The sequence below is a fragment of the Grampus griseus genome, assembly GCF_964374135.1.
Source record: "Grampus griseus genome assembly, chromosome: 6".
Taxonomy (NCBI): Eukaryota; Metazoa; Chordata; class Mammalia; order Artiodactyla; family Delphinidae; genus Grampus; species Grampus griseus.
Genome location: NC_139000.1, coordinates 37,067,827 through 37,088,987, shown reverse-complemented (window position 1 = coordinate 37,088,987; position 21,161 = coordinate 37,067,827). Strand labels below are relative to the sequence as shown.

Genomic DNA, 21,161 nt, shown 5'->3' with positions numbered 1-21,161 from the left:
CAAAGAAGACCTACAGATGGCCAGTAACCACATGAAAAGATGCTTAACATTGCTAGTTATTAGAGAAATGCAAATCAAAACTACAGTGAGGTATCACGTCACACTGCTCAGAATGGTCATCATTAAACAGTCTACAAATAACAAATGCTGGAGAGGGTGTGGAGAAAAGGGAACCTGGTGGGAATGTAAATTGGTGCAGTCACTATGGAAAACAGTATGGAGGTTCCTTAAAAATCTAAAAACAGAGTTGCCAGGGGACTTCCCTGGTGGTCCAGTGGTTAAGACTCTGCGCTCCCAATGCAGGGGACCCTAGTATCCCACATGCCTCAACTAAAGATCCTGCACGCCACAGTGAAGATCCCACACGCGGCAACTAAGACCCAGCACAGCCAAATAAATTAATTAATTAAAAAAATAGAGTTGCCATATGATCCTGCAATCCCACTCCTGGGCATATATCTGGAGAAAACTATAATTCAAAAAGATACATGTAATAGCTGATTCACTTTGCTGTACAGCAGAAACTAACACAACATTGTAAAGCAACCATACTCGAATAAAAATTATTAAAAAAAAGATACATGCATCCGTATGTTCCTAGCAGCACTATTTACAATAGCCAAGACATGGAAACAACCTAAATGTCCATCAACAGATGAATGGATAAAGAAGGTGTGGTACATATACACAATGCAATATTACTCAGCCATAAAAAAGAATGAAATAGGGCTTCCCTGGTGGTGCAGTGGTTGAGAGTCTGCCTGCCGATGCAGGGGACACGGGTTCGTGCCCCGGTCTGGGAAGATCCCACATGCTGCGGAGCGGCTGGGCCCGTGAGCCATGGCCGCTGAGCCTGCGCATCTGGAGGCTGTGCTCCGCAATGGGAGAGGCCACAACAGTGAGAGGCCCGCGTACCACCAAAAAAAAAAAAAAAAAAAAAAAAAAGAATGAAATAATGCCATTTGCAGCATCATGGATGGACCTAGAGATTATCATAGTAAGTGAAGTAAATCAGAGAAAGACAAATACCATGTGATATCACTTATATGTGGAATCTGAAATATGATACAAATGAACTTATTTACAAAATAGAAACAGACTCACAGACATAGGAAACAAATTTATGGTTACCAAAGGGGAAAGGGAGGGAGGGATAAATTAGGAGTTTGGGATTAGCAGATACAAACTACTATATATAAAACTGATAAGCAACAAGGTCCTCTTGTATAGCACAGGGAACTATATTCAATATCTTGTAATAACCTACAATGAAAAAGAATATATATATTTAACTGAACACTTTGCTGTGCACCAGAAACTAACACAATATTGTAAATCAACTATACTTCAATTAAAAAAAAAGAAAAAGAGCATCTGGGGTAAGAGTTTACTTCACTGCCAGCTAGAGAGGGTTAGGAGCAAACAATCTAAATAAAACAAGATGAGTTCTCCGCTTACCAGGCTTCTTAAGCTGTTCTGACCAATTCTTTTCTCCAAAATATACCAGCAATTTTAAGTAAACTCAAACCAATTAAAAAATAAAAACAGGTGCCAACACTGAGATGACACAAGGGTTGGAATTATATAACAAGGATTTAAAAACAGCCATCATAAAGATGCTTCAGTGAATAATTATGAACACATTTGTAACTGAACTAAATAAATGAAAAGCTGGAAACTCTTGGCAAAGAAATAAAGGATATAAAGAAGAACCAATTGTTAATTTTAGAACTAAAAAAATACAGTAACCAAAATTTAAAAACTCAATGGATGAGCTTAATAGCAGAATGGAGAGGACAAAGATTCAGTGAACACAAAGATGGGACAATAGAAATTACCCAGTTTGAACAAGAGAGAAAATAGATTGGGGAGAGAAATTAGATGAAGACAACCTCAGAGACCTGTGGAATTATAATAAAAGATCTGACATTCATGTCATAAGAATTCCAGGAGAGGAAAAAGAGAATGGAGATAAAAAAGTATCCCGAGAAATAATGACTGAAAGTTTCTCAAATTTGGCAAGAGGTATAAATCTACAGATGTAAGAAGCTGAGCAGACTCCAAACAGGTAAACCCAAAGTAATCCACACCAAGACACATCATAATCAAACTTCTATACACTAAAGACAAGGAAAAATATTGAAAGCAACAAGAGAGAAATTAGACCTTACCGATATAGGAGAAAAACAATTTGAATGACCATGGATAGCTCATCAGAAACCATGGAGAACAGAAGGAAGTGACACAGCATCTTTCAAAGGCTGAAAGAAAAGGACAGTCAGCTCAAAATTCTTTACCCAGTGAAAATATCTTTCAGGAATAAAGGAGAAATCAGTATTTCTTAGATGAAGGAAAAATAATAGACTACCCTAATGGCTTAAGGGTACCTACTGCTTGGGCCGCAGACGCTACAGGCCGAAGATGAGGCAGGTCCCTGAGCCTCCCCGAACCTTTCTACAAAGAGGTCTCTGTCACAGAGGGCGGCTGAGAGGACTGAGGGGGACCTCAGAGCGTGTGCAGAGCGCATGCACCTGGCCCCAGGTGGGCGCTGAATCAATGGCGGATGTTAGTCGAAAAAAGCTGATAACGACTCAACAGTAGGGAATTGAACCTTTTTTTTTTAAATGAGAAAAAAGCATTGATTTTCGTCCCCAAATCATATATTGAATGCCTACTGTAATGCGATGCACTATTTTAGGTTCTTGGGACACAACAGAGAACAAGACAGGAAGATCCCTGTTTCTTTTGGAATGTACATTCTAGTAGGGCGTGAGACGGAAGTACAGATGAAGAATAAATGAATTTAATAGTTATGTTAGAGAGTGGTGAATGCTATGAGGAAAAAGTAGAGCAGGGGAATGGGGGATGACATTAGATAGAAATGCCACTGGAACAAATTGAGGAGTGAAATGGGGCAAAGCCATGAAGGAGGCAAGGGAGTGAGCCATGTGGCTATCTGGAGGAAGAGTATTTCCAGCATGTGAAAAAGCCAGGAGGGAAAGAGCTAGGAGGCCTGTGTGGTGGAAGAGACTGGTCAGGGGAGACTGGTAGGACATGAGGTCAGAGTGGCGGGAGGAAGTAGTGGTACAGATCAGGTTGGGCCTTACACGGCTGTAAAGACTTTGGCTTTACTCTGAGTGAAACAGGAACCTTTGCAAGGTTTTGAGCAGAGGAATGATATGTTTTGTATAGTTTTTAATAGGGTCATTCAGGCCGCTGTAGAGACTAGATTGGGAGGGAAACAGGGACACCTGTTACTAATAGATCAGGTAATGAACATCACTCAGCCATCAAAAAGGCTGACTTCAAAGTTGATGATGACAGCCACTGTGGACGTGCTCACATTTTCTTGCTGAGCCTGGTGAATATGCCAGGCTGTAGGGAGGGCCTACAGGTATCATCTCCTTTAATCTCAGGAAAACCTGCAGAGGGCAGTGATATCGCTGACCCCGAGGCTCAGGCCTGTCAGAGATGACTGCTCAATAAATACTTGCTACTTAAGTCTTTTATTTATTTATTTATTTATGTAAAATAAACGTAACAAAATTTTAAAAAAGAAGGACTTAAGGAAGTTCTTGGAACAGAAAGGAAGTGATAGAAGAAGAAATCATGGAACATCAGAAAGAATAATGGAAAGAGAAAAAATATGGGTAAATACAGTAGACTTTCCTTTCCTTGAGCTTCTAAATTATGTTTGACAATTGAAGTACTGTCCTAGTGGCTCTCATCTTTGTAGAGGAATTACTTAAGTTGGTTATATTATAAATGGAGTAAGAGTAAAAGGGACTTAAAGAGAGACGGCTTCTGTACTTCCTTGAACTGGTAAAATGCTGACCTCTATAGACTGTGATGTTATATATGTAAAGTATAATACCTAGAGTAACCATTAAAAGCTATACAAAGTGATACACTAAAAATACTGTAGATAAATCAATTTGCAGTTCTTTTTTTAAAAATTGAGGTATAATTAATATATAACATATTAGTTTCAGGTGTACAACATATTTGTATACATTGCAATACGATCACCACAGTAAGTGTAGTTACCATCCATCACCATCCAAAGTTGTAAAAATATTTTTTTCTTGTGATGAGACCTTTTAAGATTTACTCTTTTGGCAACTTTCAAATATATACTACAATGTTATTGACTATAGTAATCATGCTGTACATCACATCTTATGACTTATTTATTTTATGATGGGAAGTTTGTACCTCTTGACCCCCTTCATACATTTTATGCCTCCCCAACCACCATTCTGTTGCCTGTATCTGTGGTTTTGTTTTGTCTGTTCATTTCTTTTGCTTTTTATGTTACACATATAAGTGAAATCATATGTATTTGTCTTTCTCTGACTTATTTCACTTAGCATAACATCTTCAAGGTCCATCCATGTCGCAAATAGCAAGATTTTATTATTCTTATGACTGAGTAGTATTCCATTGTGTGTGTGTGTGTATATACACACACCACATCTTCTTTATTCATCCATCGATAGACACTTAGGTTGTTTCCATATGTTTGCTATTGTAAATAGTGCTGCGATAAATATAGTGGTGCATATATTTGTCAAATTAGTGTTTTCGTTTTCCTTGGATAAATACACAGAAGTGGAATTGCTGGATCATATGGTAATTCTATTTTTAAGTTTTTGAGGAGCCTCCATACTGTTTTCCACAGTGGCTGCACCAATTTACATTCCCATCAGTAGTGCACGAGTGTTCCCTTTTCTCCACATCCTCACCCACACTTGTGGTTTCTTGTCGTTTTGCCAATAGCCATTCTAACAGGTGTGAGGTGATATCTCATTGTGGTTTTGATTTGCGTTTCCCTGATAATTAGCAAAATACAGTTCTTGAAAAATGTTCAAGTAACCTACAGGAAGGCAGGAAAAAGAAAACAGAAAAAAAAAAACCCACTGAGAACAAAACACCCCACAAAATAGCAGACTTAAGCCCTAACATTTAAAAAATTACATACAGTATAAATAGTCTACATACCAATTAAAAGACAGAGTTTGGTAGAGCAGATATAAAAGCATAACCCAATTATATGATTGATACATGCAACTTGGATACACCTCAAGGGCCTTATGCTGAGTGGGAAAAAAACAATCTCAAGAGATCACATTTTGTATGAATCTGTTTATATAACATTCTCAAAATGACAAAATTATTGAGATGAAGAACAAATTAGTGGTTACCGGGGATTAGGGATATTGAGGGGAGGCGGTAGGTATAACTCTAAAGATCTTTGTGGTGATGGAGTAGTTCTATATCTTGATTGCACTGGTTCTTACATGGATCTACACGTGTGATAAATGGCATAGAACCATACACATTGTACCAATGTCACTTTCCTTGTTTTGTTATGTAAGATTTAACTACTAGGGGGAACTGGGTGAAGGTTACATGGCACCTCTCTGTATTATTTTTGCAACTGTCTGTTGCACCTCTATAATTATTTCAAAATAAAAAGTCGAAAAACCTATAGCAAATATCATATTCAATACTGAAACCTTAAAAATATTCCCTTTAAAATCAGAAAAAAATCAAGGATGCCAGCTATCATTATTTACATTCAAAAGTTTATTGGTAGGCCTAGCCCATGCAATAATATCAGACAAACAAAATATTTTAGGTTTAAAAAGAGAGAAAAAAATATAATTTTAGATAATATGATTTTCTACATAGGGAACTGGAGAATCAAGGCATAAATAATAGAATTGAGTTTAGCAGAATTATTAGATACAAGATCAATTTTCAAAAGTCAGCTGCATTTCTATGCAATAAAAATACCATTTATAATAGCAAAAAAGAGTGCCATAGAGAAATCTAACAAAAGATATATGGGACCATTTTGTGGAAAATTATAAAACAAGATATTAAAGGAGAAAATAAATGGGGAGACATGCTATTTTCAAGTATAGGAAACCTAAATATTTTAAAAACATACAGTCTCTTCATTTGTAGATTTAAATGTAGTTCTGATCAGAGTCGCAACATTAATTTTTGGGAACTTGCCAATCTGATTCTAAAACTTAAAAAGATTTGGTTATCATCTGAAAACCCATGTATATAATAGCCACATTAAAAAATCAAAGAGAAAAAAACCTTGTTATTTCAACTGATGCAGAAAAGAGTAGTCAAGGCACTGATGAACTAGGCAGGCGTCTCTTGCCTGGGTATCAAGATTTTAAAAATAACATTCTAGTTATAGAGTATTTGATATTTAAATGTGCACACATTATGACCAGTAAAGAAAAATAAAATGGATGTCAAATTTAGTACAGTATTCTAAGGTTAAAGTAGTGACAGCTGAAGCAGTCTTTGTTACTCTCTAGGTATTAATATCCAAATTCAGAATAAATTAGTAAAACTAGGCTACCAGGATTCTGAGGATTTTATTTTGCAAGTAACACCAAACACAATTTGATGTTTCTTTAAAAGTGAATTGTGCCGGAATTTTACTGAAATCTGGTGCATGTAATATGATCATCAAAACATTGTAATTTATGAAAATAGTTAATTTAAAAATGGTAACTGGAATATTTTATGTTTCAGTGTCCTTTCACATCATTTCTTTTACCTCCTCTTCCCCTCATTTTACAGAAACTGGATTGACAAAAATCTTCATTTTCCAGAACAGACAGAATTTTCATTTCTATCTGAAAACCTTGAGGCCTAAGATAGTTATGCTTTTTGTCTAAGGGCCCATGTAATGAAGTGTCAGAACCAAGTCTACAATCAAGACCTCCTTGTTCCTAGGCATTAGCAGCTGCAGCTTTTGCTCCACTCCCATGGGCTTAATGTAGCTTTTTAAAAGTTATCATTGAAATATTGGAATACACTCAGTTTTTAGATGGTATATCTTCATAATGACAAATACTTAGAAAAACATTTTCCTCTATGATTTCTCTCAAGGGCCTGTGTTTATTATTCAAGGGCTAGAGAAGACCCTGAATTAGCAATGATTCCATCCAATTCCAAAGAGATACTTATTGAGCAAACACCATGTAATTAGTCCATTTAAATAGAGCAAATAAACCTAAGACAAATTAGTAAAAGCAGACTTTTGTAGATATAAAATAGGAAAATAACTAATAAAACAAATTTAATGAGAACAACATTGGTAATAAAAGCATTTTTATTAGGAGATGATCTTAACCTGCATGGATTTCCCCTTGATATGCACAGTGTTTTGTGGATGTACCTGCATTTTTCTGGAGAGCAGGTGTGTAGCTTTTGTTAAATTATCAAAGGAGTCTGTAATTTTAAAGGTTAAGACTTTATTGTAACACAGTGATGGGAGAGAAGGCATATTGGTGCAGTTTCGTTGAGGAGTAGGTGATGATAAAAAAGATGGGCTATGCCTGGGAAAAACTGAAAAGGAACAAAATGTATCTACTTCATTTCTGGACTCTCCTGGTATCCTCTGTCCTCCCTTATGCTGTCTTTCCAAAGCAGGAGATTTAGAAAGATTTATTCTTGAAGAAATTAAATAGGAAAAGTTCTGGATTTAGGATACCACAATACCCTTGTTTTAGCCTTTTGCCTGACTAGCCCCCAGGACCTGGCACTCAAACTCTTAGAGATTTTGTGGGGCTAATGGATTTTGCCTCTCATTGGACTGAAATACTGCTCTGTACCTTTTTCTCATGTTGTTCCTTCTTCTCTTTGCCTATCTATGTTTTATCCATTTCCTTAATCCCAGTTCTACTTCTATTTGATAACAGCTTTGGTTATTAATCCCAACCGTACTCATCTGTCCTTTCTCTTTGGCATATTTTATCTTAACATTACATTTTGGTTTCTAAGTTGACAGTGAATTATATATTTAGCTCTTTTCCTCCATGTGCTTGCATTGTTTTTGCTGTCTCTCTCACCTTCCTTAGGGTAGTGACTATGTTTTTTTCTTTTTCTTCTCCTCCTCCAGCTGCCTCCATGGTGGCATTCTGGTGGAATGGAAAGAACTAGACTTAGAGTCAGACGACCTGAATCCTTTATCTAGTGCCATTATTTAATCCATGTGATGTTCCCAGTTGATTCTTAATGTGACCCAGCCACACAACCTCTCTGAGCTCAAGTTTCTTCTTACCTGTAAAATGGAGATAAAAAGGAAAATTGACATAAAACCCCAATATCCAAGAATAGGAATGGTCCATTTTGGTGTTGTCACATTACTGGATGTAAACTGTTGTCCTTTAGAACTCCACTGCCTTAGACATTCATGCTCTTCTACTGGAATCCCAACTTCTCTGCAACTTTCTCTAACCAGCTCTGCAACTTCGTTTCAGTCCCTCAAGATTCAAGTTGGGAGCATGTGATTGCTACACCTAGGTCTTTTGCCTTTGGCTTTTGCAGTGAGTCGTAGGGTTCTGCTTCCCGTCTCTCTCGGAATTTCTTCAGAAGAGGAAGAGTATTTTGGTACTAGGGAGCCCAAAGGGCAATTAGCCACCTCATCCATTTAATGCAGTTTTTCCTTCTTGTTTAACACCATTTTATACATAGTCGTTTTAATCTATAATTCCCTAATGACATGATGTTGAACATCTTTTCATATGGTTACTTGCCATCATTGTATCTTCTTTGGTAAGGTGTCTGTTAAAGTCTTTTGCCCATTTTAAAATCAGGCTGTGTGTTGTCTTACTGTTGAGTTTTAAGGGTTCTGTGTATATTTTGGATAGCAGTCCTTTATCAGATGAGTCTTTTGCAAATATTTCTTCTAGTATGTGGCTTGTTTCCTCATTCTCTTGACATTGTCTTTCACAGAGCAGAAGTTTTTAATTTTAATGAAGTCCAGCTTATCAGTTATTTCTTTCATGAATTATTCCTCTTGTATCTAAAAGACCATCACATGCCCTAGGTCATCTGTTTTCTCCTATGTTATTTTCTAGGAGTTTTATAGTTTTATGTTTTACATTTAGGTCTATGATCCATTTGGAGTTAATTTCTGTGAAGTCTTTGTCTAGATTCATTTTTTTTACATGTAAATGTCCATTTCTCCTAGCCCCATTTATTGAAAAGACTATCATTGCTACTACCATTGTATTGCCTTTGCTTCTTTGTCAAAGATCAGTTGACTACATTTACATGGATCTATTTCTAGCTCTCTATTCTGTTCCATTGATCTGTTTGTCTGTTCTTTTCCTAATACTATACTGTCTTGATTACTATTAACTTTACAGTAAGTCTTAAAGTTGGTTAGTGTCAGTCCTCCAACTTTGTTCTTTTACTTCAGTATTGAGTTGGCTGTTCTGGGTCTTTATCCTCTCCATATACACTTTAGAATCAGTTTGTCTGTATCCACAAAGTAACTTGCTAGGATGTTGATTAGGATTGCATTGAACTTAAAGATAAAGTTGAGAAGAACTGACATCTTGACAATATTGAGTCTTCCTATCCATGAACATGGAATATCTATTTCATTCTTTGATAGCTTTCATCAGTTTTGTAGTTTTCTTCATAGAGATCTTATACATATTTTGTTAGATTTATACCTATTTGTTAGATTTATATAAATGGTAATGTGTTTTTAACTTCAAATTTCACTTGTTCATTGTTTATATATAGGAAAGTGATTGACTTTTGTACAGTAACCTTGTATTTTGCAACCGTGCCATGATTGCTTATTTAGTTCCAGAAGGTTTTTGGTTGATTCTCTTAGATTTTCTACATAAATGATCATATAATCTACTCAACATAGAGGACCATGTCATATGCAAGAATAAAAAATTTTTTAAAGAAAAAAGTATAGAGAATAATATATTACATAATCGTGTACTCACCAGCTAGATTTAACATGTTAATGTTTTTCATATTAGTTAAGGTTAAAAAAATAGTATATTATGGATAAAGTTGAAGCATCCTTTACAGTCTCAATCCCTTCTCTCCCAAGATATAATCACTCTCAAAGTTGGTATGCAGTTTTTCCTTTCATGATTTTTATTCTAAAACTTGTATATCTATCCATCCATCCATTCACCCATCATACAGAGATATTCATTCCCTTATATTTTCTTCGGAAAATTCTAAAGCTTTGCTTGTCACATTTAGATAATTTAACATTTAATCAATCCCCTAATCTTTTGCTAATATAAACATTGCTTCAACTTATTAACTGGTATAAACTTCTTTCTGTACCTGTGGAATCTACCTATAGAGTAAATTCCTAAGTGTGGGATTGCTGCTAGGAGTTTTGATCTTTGACCAATAAATATAGTCATGTAAACACGACCATAGTTGAGATACAGACAGTTTCATCACCCCAAAATGTTTCCTTGAGTTTCTTTGTACTGCTGTACTTTCTATTATGGTTTTGCTTTTTCTAGCATGTTATGTAAATGGAGTCATAGAGCATGTAGTCTTGTGTCTAGCTTTTTCACTTAGCAAAATTTGCTTCTCAGATTCATTTTTTGTTGTGTGTATCAGTAACTCTTTCATTTGTATTGCTGAGTAGTATACTATTGTATAGATATGCCACAATTTGTTTATCAGGACATTTGGGTTCTTTCTAGGTTTTTGGCTGTTATCAATAATGTTCTTATGAACATTCATGTACAAGTATTTGTGTGGACATAAATTTTCATTCCTCTGGGGTAAATACTTAGAAGACTAATTGCTGGAATATATGATAAATATGTTTAACTTTGTAAGAAACTTCTAAGCTGTTTCCCAAAATGATTGTTTCATTTTGTGTTCTCATCAGCAATATATGAGAGTTCTAGTTGGTCCACATCCTCATTAATGCTTGGTTCTGTCAGATTTGTAAATTTTAGATCATCTAGTGGGTATATAGTGCTATCTCATTATGTTTTTAATTAACATTTCCTTGATGAATAATGATATTGAGCTTCTTTTCATGTGCTTATTTGCCACCTGTGTATCTTTTTTTGGTGAAGTGTCTGTTCAAATCTTCTGTCCAATTTTAAAAATATGGGTTCTTTGCTTTCTTAATATTGAGTTTTGAGATTTTTTTTATAGTCCTTTATCAGTCTTATCAGATACATTTTGCAAATATTTCCTCTTGGTCTATAACTTTTTAACAGAGTCTTTTGAGGAATACATGTTTTAACTTCTGAAAAAGTCTAGTTTATCAATTTTTTTCTTTTAAACTTCATGCTTTTTGTATCCAGTTTAAGAAATCTTTGCCTAATCGCCCAAGGCCAGTAAGATTTTCTCCTATGTTTTCTTCTAGATGTTTTATAGTTTTAGCTCTTACATTTAGTTCTATTAAACTAAATGTAATTTAGTTTAATAGGGATTGCATTAAATCTGTAGATTGCTTTGGATAGTATGGTCATTTTAACAATATTAATTCTTCCAATCCAAAAGCATGGGATATCTTTCCATTTCTTTAAATCTTCTTCAATTTCCTTTATCAATGTTTTATAGTTCTTGGTGTATAAGTCTTTCACCTCCTTGGTGAGGTTTATTCTTAAGTATTTTTTGATGTGATTTTAAAAGGGATTGTTTTTTTACTTTCCCTTTCTGATATTTCATTGTTAGTGTAAAGAAATGCAACCAATTTCTGTATGTTAATCTTGTATCCTGCTACCCTGCTGAATTCATTTATCAGTTCTAATAGTTTTTGCGTGGAGTCTTTAGAGTTTTCAGTATATATTTAGTATCATGTCATCTGCATATAATGACAATTTTACCTCTTCTCTTCCAGTTTGGATACCTTTAATTTGGACAGGAACTCTTCTTGATATCTGCTTATTCCCAGAAAGAAGTTACTTCTCACTCTTGTTTAAAACCTGTTGTCCTGGGCTTCCCTGGTGGCGCAGTGGTTGAGAGTCTGCCTGCCGATGCAGGGGACACGGGTTCGTGCCTTGGTCTGGGAGGATCCCAGCCGCTCCATGCCTCGGAGCGGCTGGACCCATGGGCCATGGCCGCTGGACCTGCGAGTCCGGAGCCTGTGCTCCGCAACGGGAGGGGCCGCGGCGGTGAGAGGCCCGCGTACCGCAAAAAAAACAAAAACAAAAACAAAAACAAACTGTTGTCCAGATCTGGCCTGTTAAGGTCTTCTTTTGGCATGAGTGGAATGAGAAAGTTCCTATGATGGGTTTTAAATAAGGAACATAAATAATTTAAACCTTAGAAAGTTATCTGACATGAAATTTGGTGCCGTAGGAGTAATTTAGTTCCCTCTACCTCTTTGTCAGGAAGCTGTAAGAGATTTCTGCATGGAGTATGAGATTAGATTGGATGACTTTTAAGGGCCCTTCTAACTCTCTGCATTCAAGCTTTGATCAGAAGTCCCAGCTTCTTTTCTCTAATGACTTAGACTTAAAAATCTAGTCCTAACTCTAGTGGCACATAGTAGTTACTCAATAAATGCTGGTTAAATAAATTAACTTGCAAGAATTCTTCACGGTGTCCTTTTTTTCTCTCTTGCAGTTAAAAGAGCCAAGTTCCAGGGTTCACCAGGTAAGGCCAGCCTTTAATTATTATGTTCTTCTCCCCATACTTGCTGTGATTTAAAAACATTCTTTCAAAAAATCATTAATTTCATTTGATTCATTGATTAAATTAGTTAAATTCACTAAGTTCATTAAATTAATTAAAAATCAATATGGGAAGAGATTGGTCAAGGGGGTACAAAGTTTAAGTTATGCAAAATGAATTATTTCTGGAGAGCTAATGTACAGCAATGTGTCTATGGTTAACAAGTATTGTATACTTGAAATTTGCTAAGAGGGTAGGTCTTAAGCGTTCTCAACACACACACGCGCACACACACACACACAGAAAATGCTAATTATGAGGTGGTGAGGAATGTGAATTCGCTTGATTGTGGTGATTATTTCACACTGTATACATATATAAAATCAAGTTGTACACCTTAAATATATACAATTTTTAATTGCCAGTTACACTTCAAAAAGTGGAAAAAAAACAGTGCTGTCGTAAAACATTAAAGAAATCTATATCAATCCGGTGAAAAGTTAGTCTCCTTACCTCTTGGCCAACTCAATTCTGCTTCTCAAAAGTAACTATTTTGAGGCTTTTATATACCTTTTCAGAGTTTTACTGTGTATGTGCATGTATACACTAATGGATCAGCTACACATGTCTTTGTGCAACCTGCTTTTTTTCCAACAACATACCATGAAAGTCTTTTCTTGTGTATATGTGTGTATACATATATCTGGTTCTTTCTTTCAAAGAGTTGTACACACACTACTATATTTAAAACAGATAACCAACAAGAACCTACTGTAAAAAAAAAAGTGTCCAGAATTTTGTTGTACTCTAGGTCCCTTATTGAATATTCAGGTCATTTCAATTTTTTTGCTATTATAAGCAATAAATGTTCTTGTGCATTTAACATTGCCTGCTTTTGAAAATGTATCTGTATGCTAGAGTCTAGAAGTAGAGAATTGTTGGGCCAAAGGTACGTATTTTAAACAAATTTGGTAGCTGCTGCCAAATTGCATTTCTGAAAAATTTTGCTTATACTCAGACCAAAAGCATATGGGTGTCTGTTTTCCCAAATCCTTATCAGCGTTAGATAATATGAAACTTTTTAATCTTTGCTCATCTGAAGGTGAAAATGGTATCTCCTTACTTTAATACACATTTTCTTAACTGAATGTCAAGTTAGTTATAAAGACTTACTCTAGTTCCTTCTGGGGGCAAAAGGAGGGTACTGTGGATTATGGGGAAAAAAACACGATTGGGAACCCAAGAAAATCTGAAAAACCAAATCTGGGTGCAACAGGAACTAAAGCAGTTTCTGGGCCTACTGCTCTCTCCAGTGGCTCTGGGTTAGGGCTTCTCTTCTTTCTGAAAAGCTTTTCTGCTCTCCTTTCTCATCCAGCAGGCTTTTTATGCTTACCTGTCTTGCACACACCCCATAGTGGCTGCTCCAATAGAATTTATATGCCTCTCCTTCAAGCTTCAGCACCAATCAATTGTTACTATTTCTTTGTTTTCCCTACTGAAAATCTTTTGAGAGGGAATCATATTGGTCTCAGCTTTTGGTCAGCTTATGAATTGGCTGGCTGCTTTTGGGTGGCATCTCCTTTTGGTCTGGTCAGCTATGGTTGGACATGGGGAATGGAGTACAGAATCCTGATAGAAAACAGCTTAGGGGTATACTGCATTGCTACTACCAAATATGGATGGGAATTCCCTCATGTGGGTGGGCTTGTATCCTCATATATCTTTGGTATAATTGTAGAATAATTGTAGGTATAAGACTACATAGTTTTTTATGATACTTAAGAGAAAGATTTACCTTCTGCTAGAAGTGCATGACAGTGCCCATCTTCTCACACCTTTAACATAGGTAATTGTTTTAAGCAATCTTTGGCAATTTGATGAGTCAAAAATGATAGTCTTTTTTTTTCATTTTATAAAATTATGATTAACTTCTTACATAGAGAAGTGAACTCTCAATTCAGTGTCCCTCATCATGGCTGATACAAAGGAAGTAACAAAATGTGCTGTGTTAAGTCTTAGGTCAGATTTCTGAGTTTTGAGATCCAGACCGCCTACCTTTGTTTGGTACTCAATTTATACTCTCGGGTTAGAGAATTTCCTTTTTCTGACTCTGTGATAATATATATATTTTTAATGTAAGTTGTGCTTTAGGCCAGGGTGAATAGATAAAGCTTGAAATCCATTTCCTTTATGAGGAGTTTTCCTCAATTCTTGTCCCTGTAAACAAATAGAGGTAACTCTTTCTTCTTCTGCCTTCCTTTAGCACTTTTTCGCTTTCTCTGTGGTACTTATTTCTTTATACATTTTATTAATTTGCATATCTTATCTTTCCTGTAAGATCAATTAGATTATTATTTTTTCAAACTGCAGGTGGGCTATAAAGTCAATTTAGTTAATTATGATTAATATTTTAAAAATTAGAATAAAAATATCAATGTATCACATCTTGTATTTCATAAAGCTTTTGTTTTTGTTTATATGTATATATATGTGTATCTACTGGTCAAATATAAAATATAGTCCTTAAATTTGAAAAACACTATTGTAGATTATGCTTTTGAAAATAGTGTGTGTTTTCTAATTTTTCTGTACCTCTCTGCTTAGAATGATGCTATATTGTACAATATATAATTCCATTTTTTCTTATATATACTGTAATATGGACATTACTTAATTCCAAGGGCTTTGTGAGACTGGATAACCATCTGAGCACTAAGTATTATATCTTTGGTTTGCATTTTTTCAAAGACAAATTTAACACATATGTGACCCTGAAAGTGCAAAATGTGAAGAGCACAACTGTAGCAGTCCGTGGCGATCAACCTTCCTGGGAACAAGATTTTATGTTGTAAGTACTTTGCAGCAGCAGCAGCATGCCTACAACATTTGACAATATTTCCAAGGTAATCACATTGGATTAAACAAGTAGAGGCTGAAGATTTTGTGTATATCTAAGACTTATAAAATACGTTAAATATTTAAAAACACATTTTAATAGCATGTTAAATATTCTTTTTGAAAACTAGAGAAAGGAACAAATGAGGTGTGTGGTAGGTAAAGTACATCTGCAGTTTTGTTGTCTCCCGATTTGTAATCTATTTTCAGAGGCGAATTATGAATTCGAGTAAACGCTCAGTTTACATGGGTGAAAACACTACCTAGTCAGATTTTCCTAGTGGTCAGAATTAGGTATAGTATAACATACTGAGCATGATATTAAACCTAACTTAATCTTTCTTTGATTCTCAGAAGGCTTCTTGAAGGAATGTGGTTATGCATGTGAGGACTGTGTTTGTGTTTCCAAGTCACCTGCTTTCGAAGATGAGGATGTCTGTGCTTATAATCCTTTTGCTTTATGGAGTAAAATTCTACCTTCATCTAATTAATAAAAATGAGTAAATATTAGTAGAATTGCTTGCATATGACACAAAGTTTAGTATATTATGATTGTAAGCTCTGGCTTTAAAAACTTGCTATTTCCTTTTTTCCTCTTAAATTTCAGCAATTTTTTTTCTGCTCTAGGAAAGGGAACAAAAATGTACAATATCATTTTGAAGGGCTGACCAAATCACTTAGCTTCTCTGAGTGTCAGTTTCCTTATCTGTAAAGGTCTACTCTTGCTTACAAGGTTATGCTTATTTTTTGGGAAGGTGGGCACAAGGGGGTCAACCAAGAAAATGTATTAAAATTGCAGTGAAATTTGTGATTGAAGTGAAATTGCTTTGCGAGTTTTATAGTCCATTTCAGATATAGGATGACTCTTTTTATGGGGAAACATTCCAATCCTCTGGGCTTTTAATATATTGCTTTTTATAGTACCATTTAGGAAACTTTATTATAATAGTTAAAGGTTAAGATTATGAGGGTTTGGGCTAAGACAGTAACAGAAGGATAGATAGAAAAGGATGGATAAAAGATGTTAAGGAGGTAGAACCAAGACTTGTCTTGGGTGATTGGGTGAGTGGTGAGCTACTCATTAGGATAGGAGACAATAATACATCAGTTATGAACAAGCTTATATTTGAAGTTCTTATAGGACAGGTAAGAAGAAAGTTACAGAAGATAAGTTAGAAACTTGAACCTGGTACTCATGGAAGCCGGGGTTGGAGAAATATTTTGGTCAGTTGAAGCCATAGGCATAGATGAGAAAGCTTAGGGAGAGTGTGTTGGGTGAGAAAAGGGCCTGGGGTTGAGCCTGGAGAGCACCAGCATTTAAAGAGGGGATAAAGAGGACTAGGAAGGAGTGAACAGAGAGCAAGAAGGAGAAACGAGATAGTAGTGTCCTGGAAGCTGAAGAACTGGGGCTTCAAGAAGAGGCTAGTGGTGTCAGATTTCTCACTGGTTGCCCCTCTCTCAAGATTATGAACCTCATTTATTCCTATCTGTTATATTGACATCAGAGTGAGACCATTTGTTTTTTCTTCACTCGTGTAAAGTCAGCTATGAACAGTTTTTTCAAGTCTCTTCCCTGTTAGCCATACCACAGTTCTGGCTGTGGTATATAAACTTAGCAATCCTGCTTTCTTTTGATTTCCAGTTGGCTGTAATAATCACTCGCTGTTATAACTGTTCCCAGCATGTGAAACATATCAATCTTCTGCAGTCTCTCATCAGCATAGTAGCTTTATTCTTACTTGTTTATTTTCCAGTTTCCCATAGCACTTACTCTTTCAACCCTACTGTGATATGTGTGACTTTTCTTCTGTCTCCCACCTTGAGATGCTGTGTGAATTTTGTCCTCTCTCCTTCTGCACACAGGTTTTATTAGCTACATTATCCACCTTACTGCTCCTATTCCTTATTCCTCCTATCCTGCTCTTCTGTCACTGGTAACTCCATTGCTGGTCACTTGTTCCCCTTTCTCCTTTTTTTTTCTCCCTATTGTATTATGTGGTAGTATCTAATATTCATTTTGGTACTTCTCATTTATCTTTAGTATTTCTTTGTCCTATTTCCAGGACTAGATTGTTCATTTCTTAGGGGCAAGGAGGGCATCTTCACTTACTGTGAATTTGCCTCGCTCAGAATCTTGTATACATGTGTGCACATATACTGTTGATTGAGTTAACAGAACAGGAACTTCCCCAGAGCTCTGGGGATGAGGCATAAACAGAGCTCTCTGACTTCTCTTAGTTGGGCCACTTGAGCAGATGTAGATAAGATATTTCTCACAGAAAATATCCTCATTGTTTGGGCTTTATTTCCCAGAGTTCCCTGAAGAACAGATTTTCTTCTTTATCTGTCCAAGTCAAGCTGTAAAGAAAGACCTCTGGCTGTTTCTTTTAGCTATTGGCTTGAGACGCTATTTAGGACTTGCTTTGGGAATATTGTGTACGTATCCCCAAGCAATTTTTCTTTTCCAGATTCAAAAGATTTGGGGTTGTTACATATATTTTCCCAAGGCTAATCAGTTAATTAGGCTGAATGAAACTGTGGGCCAAAAGCTCAGTTTCCCCCCTGTGAATGCCCTAACATAGTGGCTGGGTTTGGTCACCTACTTTTTGGTTTTGAACAGCTCTCCAGATAGCTTGGAAGTTTTTAGAGATGGGAGCTAGGTCCTATATTGTGTGTCTTCCCCAATGTACCAAGCCATATGAATTGTACATGTCAGTGAACATAAATGAAAAAAATGAACTCAGTACTTTTCTGTTCTGCTGTATTTATGTAAAAGGGGCAAATTTGCTTTACTTCACTTGTTTTCAACACACTTGATATGAATTTTATGGCTATAAGGCCACATCCCAAACTAGTGAATCTGAGAACATGTATCTTAATAGTACAACAGGGAAGCCAAGCTATCTCTAAAGCACACACTTGAAACTTCTACATGTGATGAATAGCTGTTGTTTTCCTGAGAATACCTTTCTGCTTTTCCTGCTGGAATTGGCCTTTTCTCATCTTTCTTGCATTTCCCCTCAAATAACCTTGTGTTTCCATAAGAGCTTTCTGGAGAATGTTTTTAGCATTAACATAAGCGTTTGCTTGTTTCACCTTAAGTCCATAATTATTTTTGAGTTAGCACTTCCAAGCTGATATTCTTCCATGTATGACACTGCTTTTGCTTAGTGGTCACCTGGCTCCCTGGAATAATTTCTTTTTAAATAATTTTTCCTAGTTATTATTACAGGAAAATCATTGTGTTTATCATTATCCTGTGATCATTTTGTTTATCAGTGACAGTACCTGCTTTAACTGATAATGAACTAGCACACTCCAGTATCCCTCACCTGCCTCTGACCACAAGTTCCCATCAAACTTAGATCTTCTCATGGGCCCTTTTACTTTTGCTTGGATTCCCTTTCATATTTGTCATAAAGAAGCCTTGCTTTCTCCTCATAGTTCCCTGTATCCAGAGGTATAAGTTGTAGGCAGTGCTAGTATTACAATAAAACATATAAAACTGTTGCTTAAGTTTGGAGATTGTAGGCAGACATTCCTGGCAGTAATGCCCTCATTGCTTGGCTTCATTGTTCTTGTGAAACTGTATTAGTCTAACAATGATTGTAGCTCCAAAGGAGAGGGGACAGACTGACAGAGGCATTTTTCTGTGCATACCCTACATAGGTTTCTGGGAACCTAAAGAGTGGTTGTAGGATTAGGGACATTTTGATTTTTCCCTGATGACAGGATCCTGATCAGGACATACTCAAGGTTTAGCAAAACAGGAGATGTAGATGTTTCTTTCATATTACCTGGTTTTCTAAAAAAGGGCTTTCTTCTTTCCTTCAGTGAGATTAGTCGTCTGGACCTGGGTCTAAGTGTGGAAGTATGGAACAAAGGACTGATCTGGGACACCATGGTGGGGACTGTGTGGATTGCACTGAAGACAATTCGTCAGTCAGATGAGGTCAGTCAGTGCATTGCCCATTTGGAGGTAGGGTTCTAGCCCTTGCTTCTCTGCATCCTAGCTCCATTCAGCTAATGTTCATCCATATATCTCAGATTTCTCTGCCCCCTTCCTAATTAGAGGACATAAAACCAGCTTACTCCTAATGTCACCGAGAGGTTCAGGGGATTTTATCTAAGGCCTTCCCTCTGCCCTGTGACTGAACTCAGAGGTGCCAGAGTACCTATTTAGCCTTATCAGGTAGATAGCCCCTTCTGAGTACTCTGTGTGTGTGTGGTGGTGGTGGGGTGGGTGGGATCAGCAGGGTGAAGGAGGGGAGTGCGAGGGAGGGGGAGAGAGGGGTGGGGGGAGAGGGAGAGAGAGAGAGAGAGAGAGAGAGAGAGAGAGTGAGAGTGTGTGTGTGTGTGTGTGTGTGTGTGTGTGTGTGTGTGAGAGAGAGAGAGAGAGAGAGAGAGAGAGAGGATCGATCTAGGATACCTGTGGCTTCTGCGTTCCCTCTAAGACACTGTTCTGAGAGGAGTCCCATTAAACTTCCTCAGCCAGCTCTTTGAGTCACCTATCCCAGGGACCTGATTTCAGTCTTCCTTCTTCCACATATAACCCTAACAGAGTTTAAGGAACTACAGGCTTGGCAATTGGTAATCACACTTGTCTTAATACACTATTTTCAAGACTGAATTTCCACTCCACTTTACCAGATTAGAACATAAGTCAGCATAATTTCCCTGTGACACTCACTTTGAATATTTTCACTGTGGTCCCAGTTCAGGTCAATTTAACTAGCCATGTTACTAGCTCTTTAGTGATTAGAAATAGTGACACATTAAGTGACATAGTCATTAAGTATTGTACAGATTAAATATTGATCCATGGAGATGCTTTGTTTTTGAGTTTAGCGCTCTGGAAATTCTATCCTCTGTGGGCTGGCAGAAAGCTGAGCACAGTGAAAGCTGCTCTCCCACCGAAGAGGGAGAACAGAAGCCACATACAGCAGAGGCAGGTGGTGACTCTGATGTGTTTGCCTCATTAGGATATGTGAGTGGCCCTCAGAAGCTCTCTGACAAGGAAAATGAGAGAAAAAGACCTGGCCCTTTAACCAAGAGAGGAGTCATGAAAGAGTGAAGTTTAATCTTAGATCTCTTTTCTAGGAAGGGCCTGGGGAATGGTCCACGTTGGAGGCAGAGACATTAATGAAAGATGATGAGATCTGTGGAACTAAAAACCCAACTCCCCATAAAATTTTGCTGGATGCAAGATTTGAGTTGCCTTTTGGTGAGTCTGATTAGATTTTAAAAAACATTTAATACTTTTTACCACATTGTTTGAAATTGTTTGTTAGTTGTTGTCTTACTGTGTCTTTTGTCAGCCATATCCTTTCAGGGCATTCTGTCTTCCACTCCATTCCCTGTAACACCTAGCTCAGGAATGTGCAAAGTAGACTCTAGAATGGTGCTCATTAAAGAATCCACACTGAAAGCATTCTTTTCAAGTCATTTAGTTTCTTATAACTATTTATTATAATAAAATACCTGCTTGTCAGAGAATATCAATGATTTATTCTTTTGATAATATTTTAACATTTATTGCCTTGAAGTGAATATATACCTTGTGATTTGTTAATTTAAGCATTGAAGTAGCACTAATAAATAGAATAGTAATTTACAAAGTAATTTTAAAAATCACACAAAAAGGGCTTCCCTGGTGGCTCAGTGGTTAAGAATCCACTTGCCAACGCAGGGGACAGGGTTCTAGCCCTGGTCCGGGAAGATCCCAAGTGCTGTGGAGCAACTAAGCCTGTGCGCTGAAACTACTGAGCCTGTGCTCTAGAGCCTGCCAGCCACAACTACTGAGCCTGCGCCTAGAG

The 21,161-nt window shown here is 36.7% G+C and overlaps 1 protein-coding gene across 2 annotated transcripts in view; it reads left to right on the top strand.

Moving 5' to 3' along the window:
• Positions 1-21,161, top strand: part of UNC13B (unc-13 homolog B) — a gene marked incomplete at its 5' end in the record, with an annotated part of 220,009 nt that overhangs the window by 41,318 nt on the left and 157,530 nt on the right. For both annotated transcript variants that reach the window (XM_082655905.1, XM_082655904.1), the window contains 4 exons: positions 12,403-12,432; positions 15,199-15,298; positions 19,180-19,297; positions 20,446-20,569. In XM_082655905.1, coding sequence (XP_082512031.1) covers positions 12,403-12,432; positions 15,199-15,298; positions 19,180-19,297; positions 20,446-20,569 — 372 coding nt within the window. The remainder of the gene's footprint in view (positions 1-12,402; positions 12,433-15,198; positions 15,299-19,179; positions 19,298-20,445; positions 20,570-21,161) is intronic.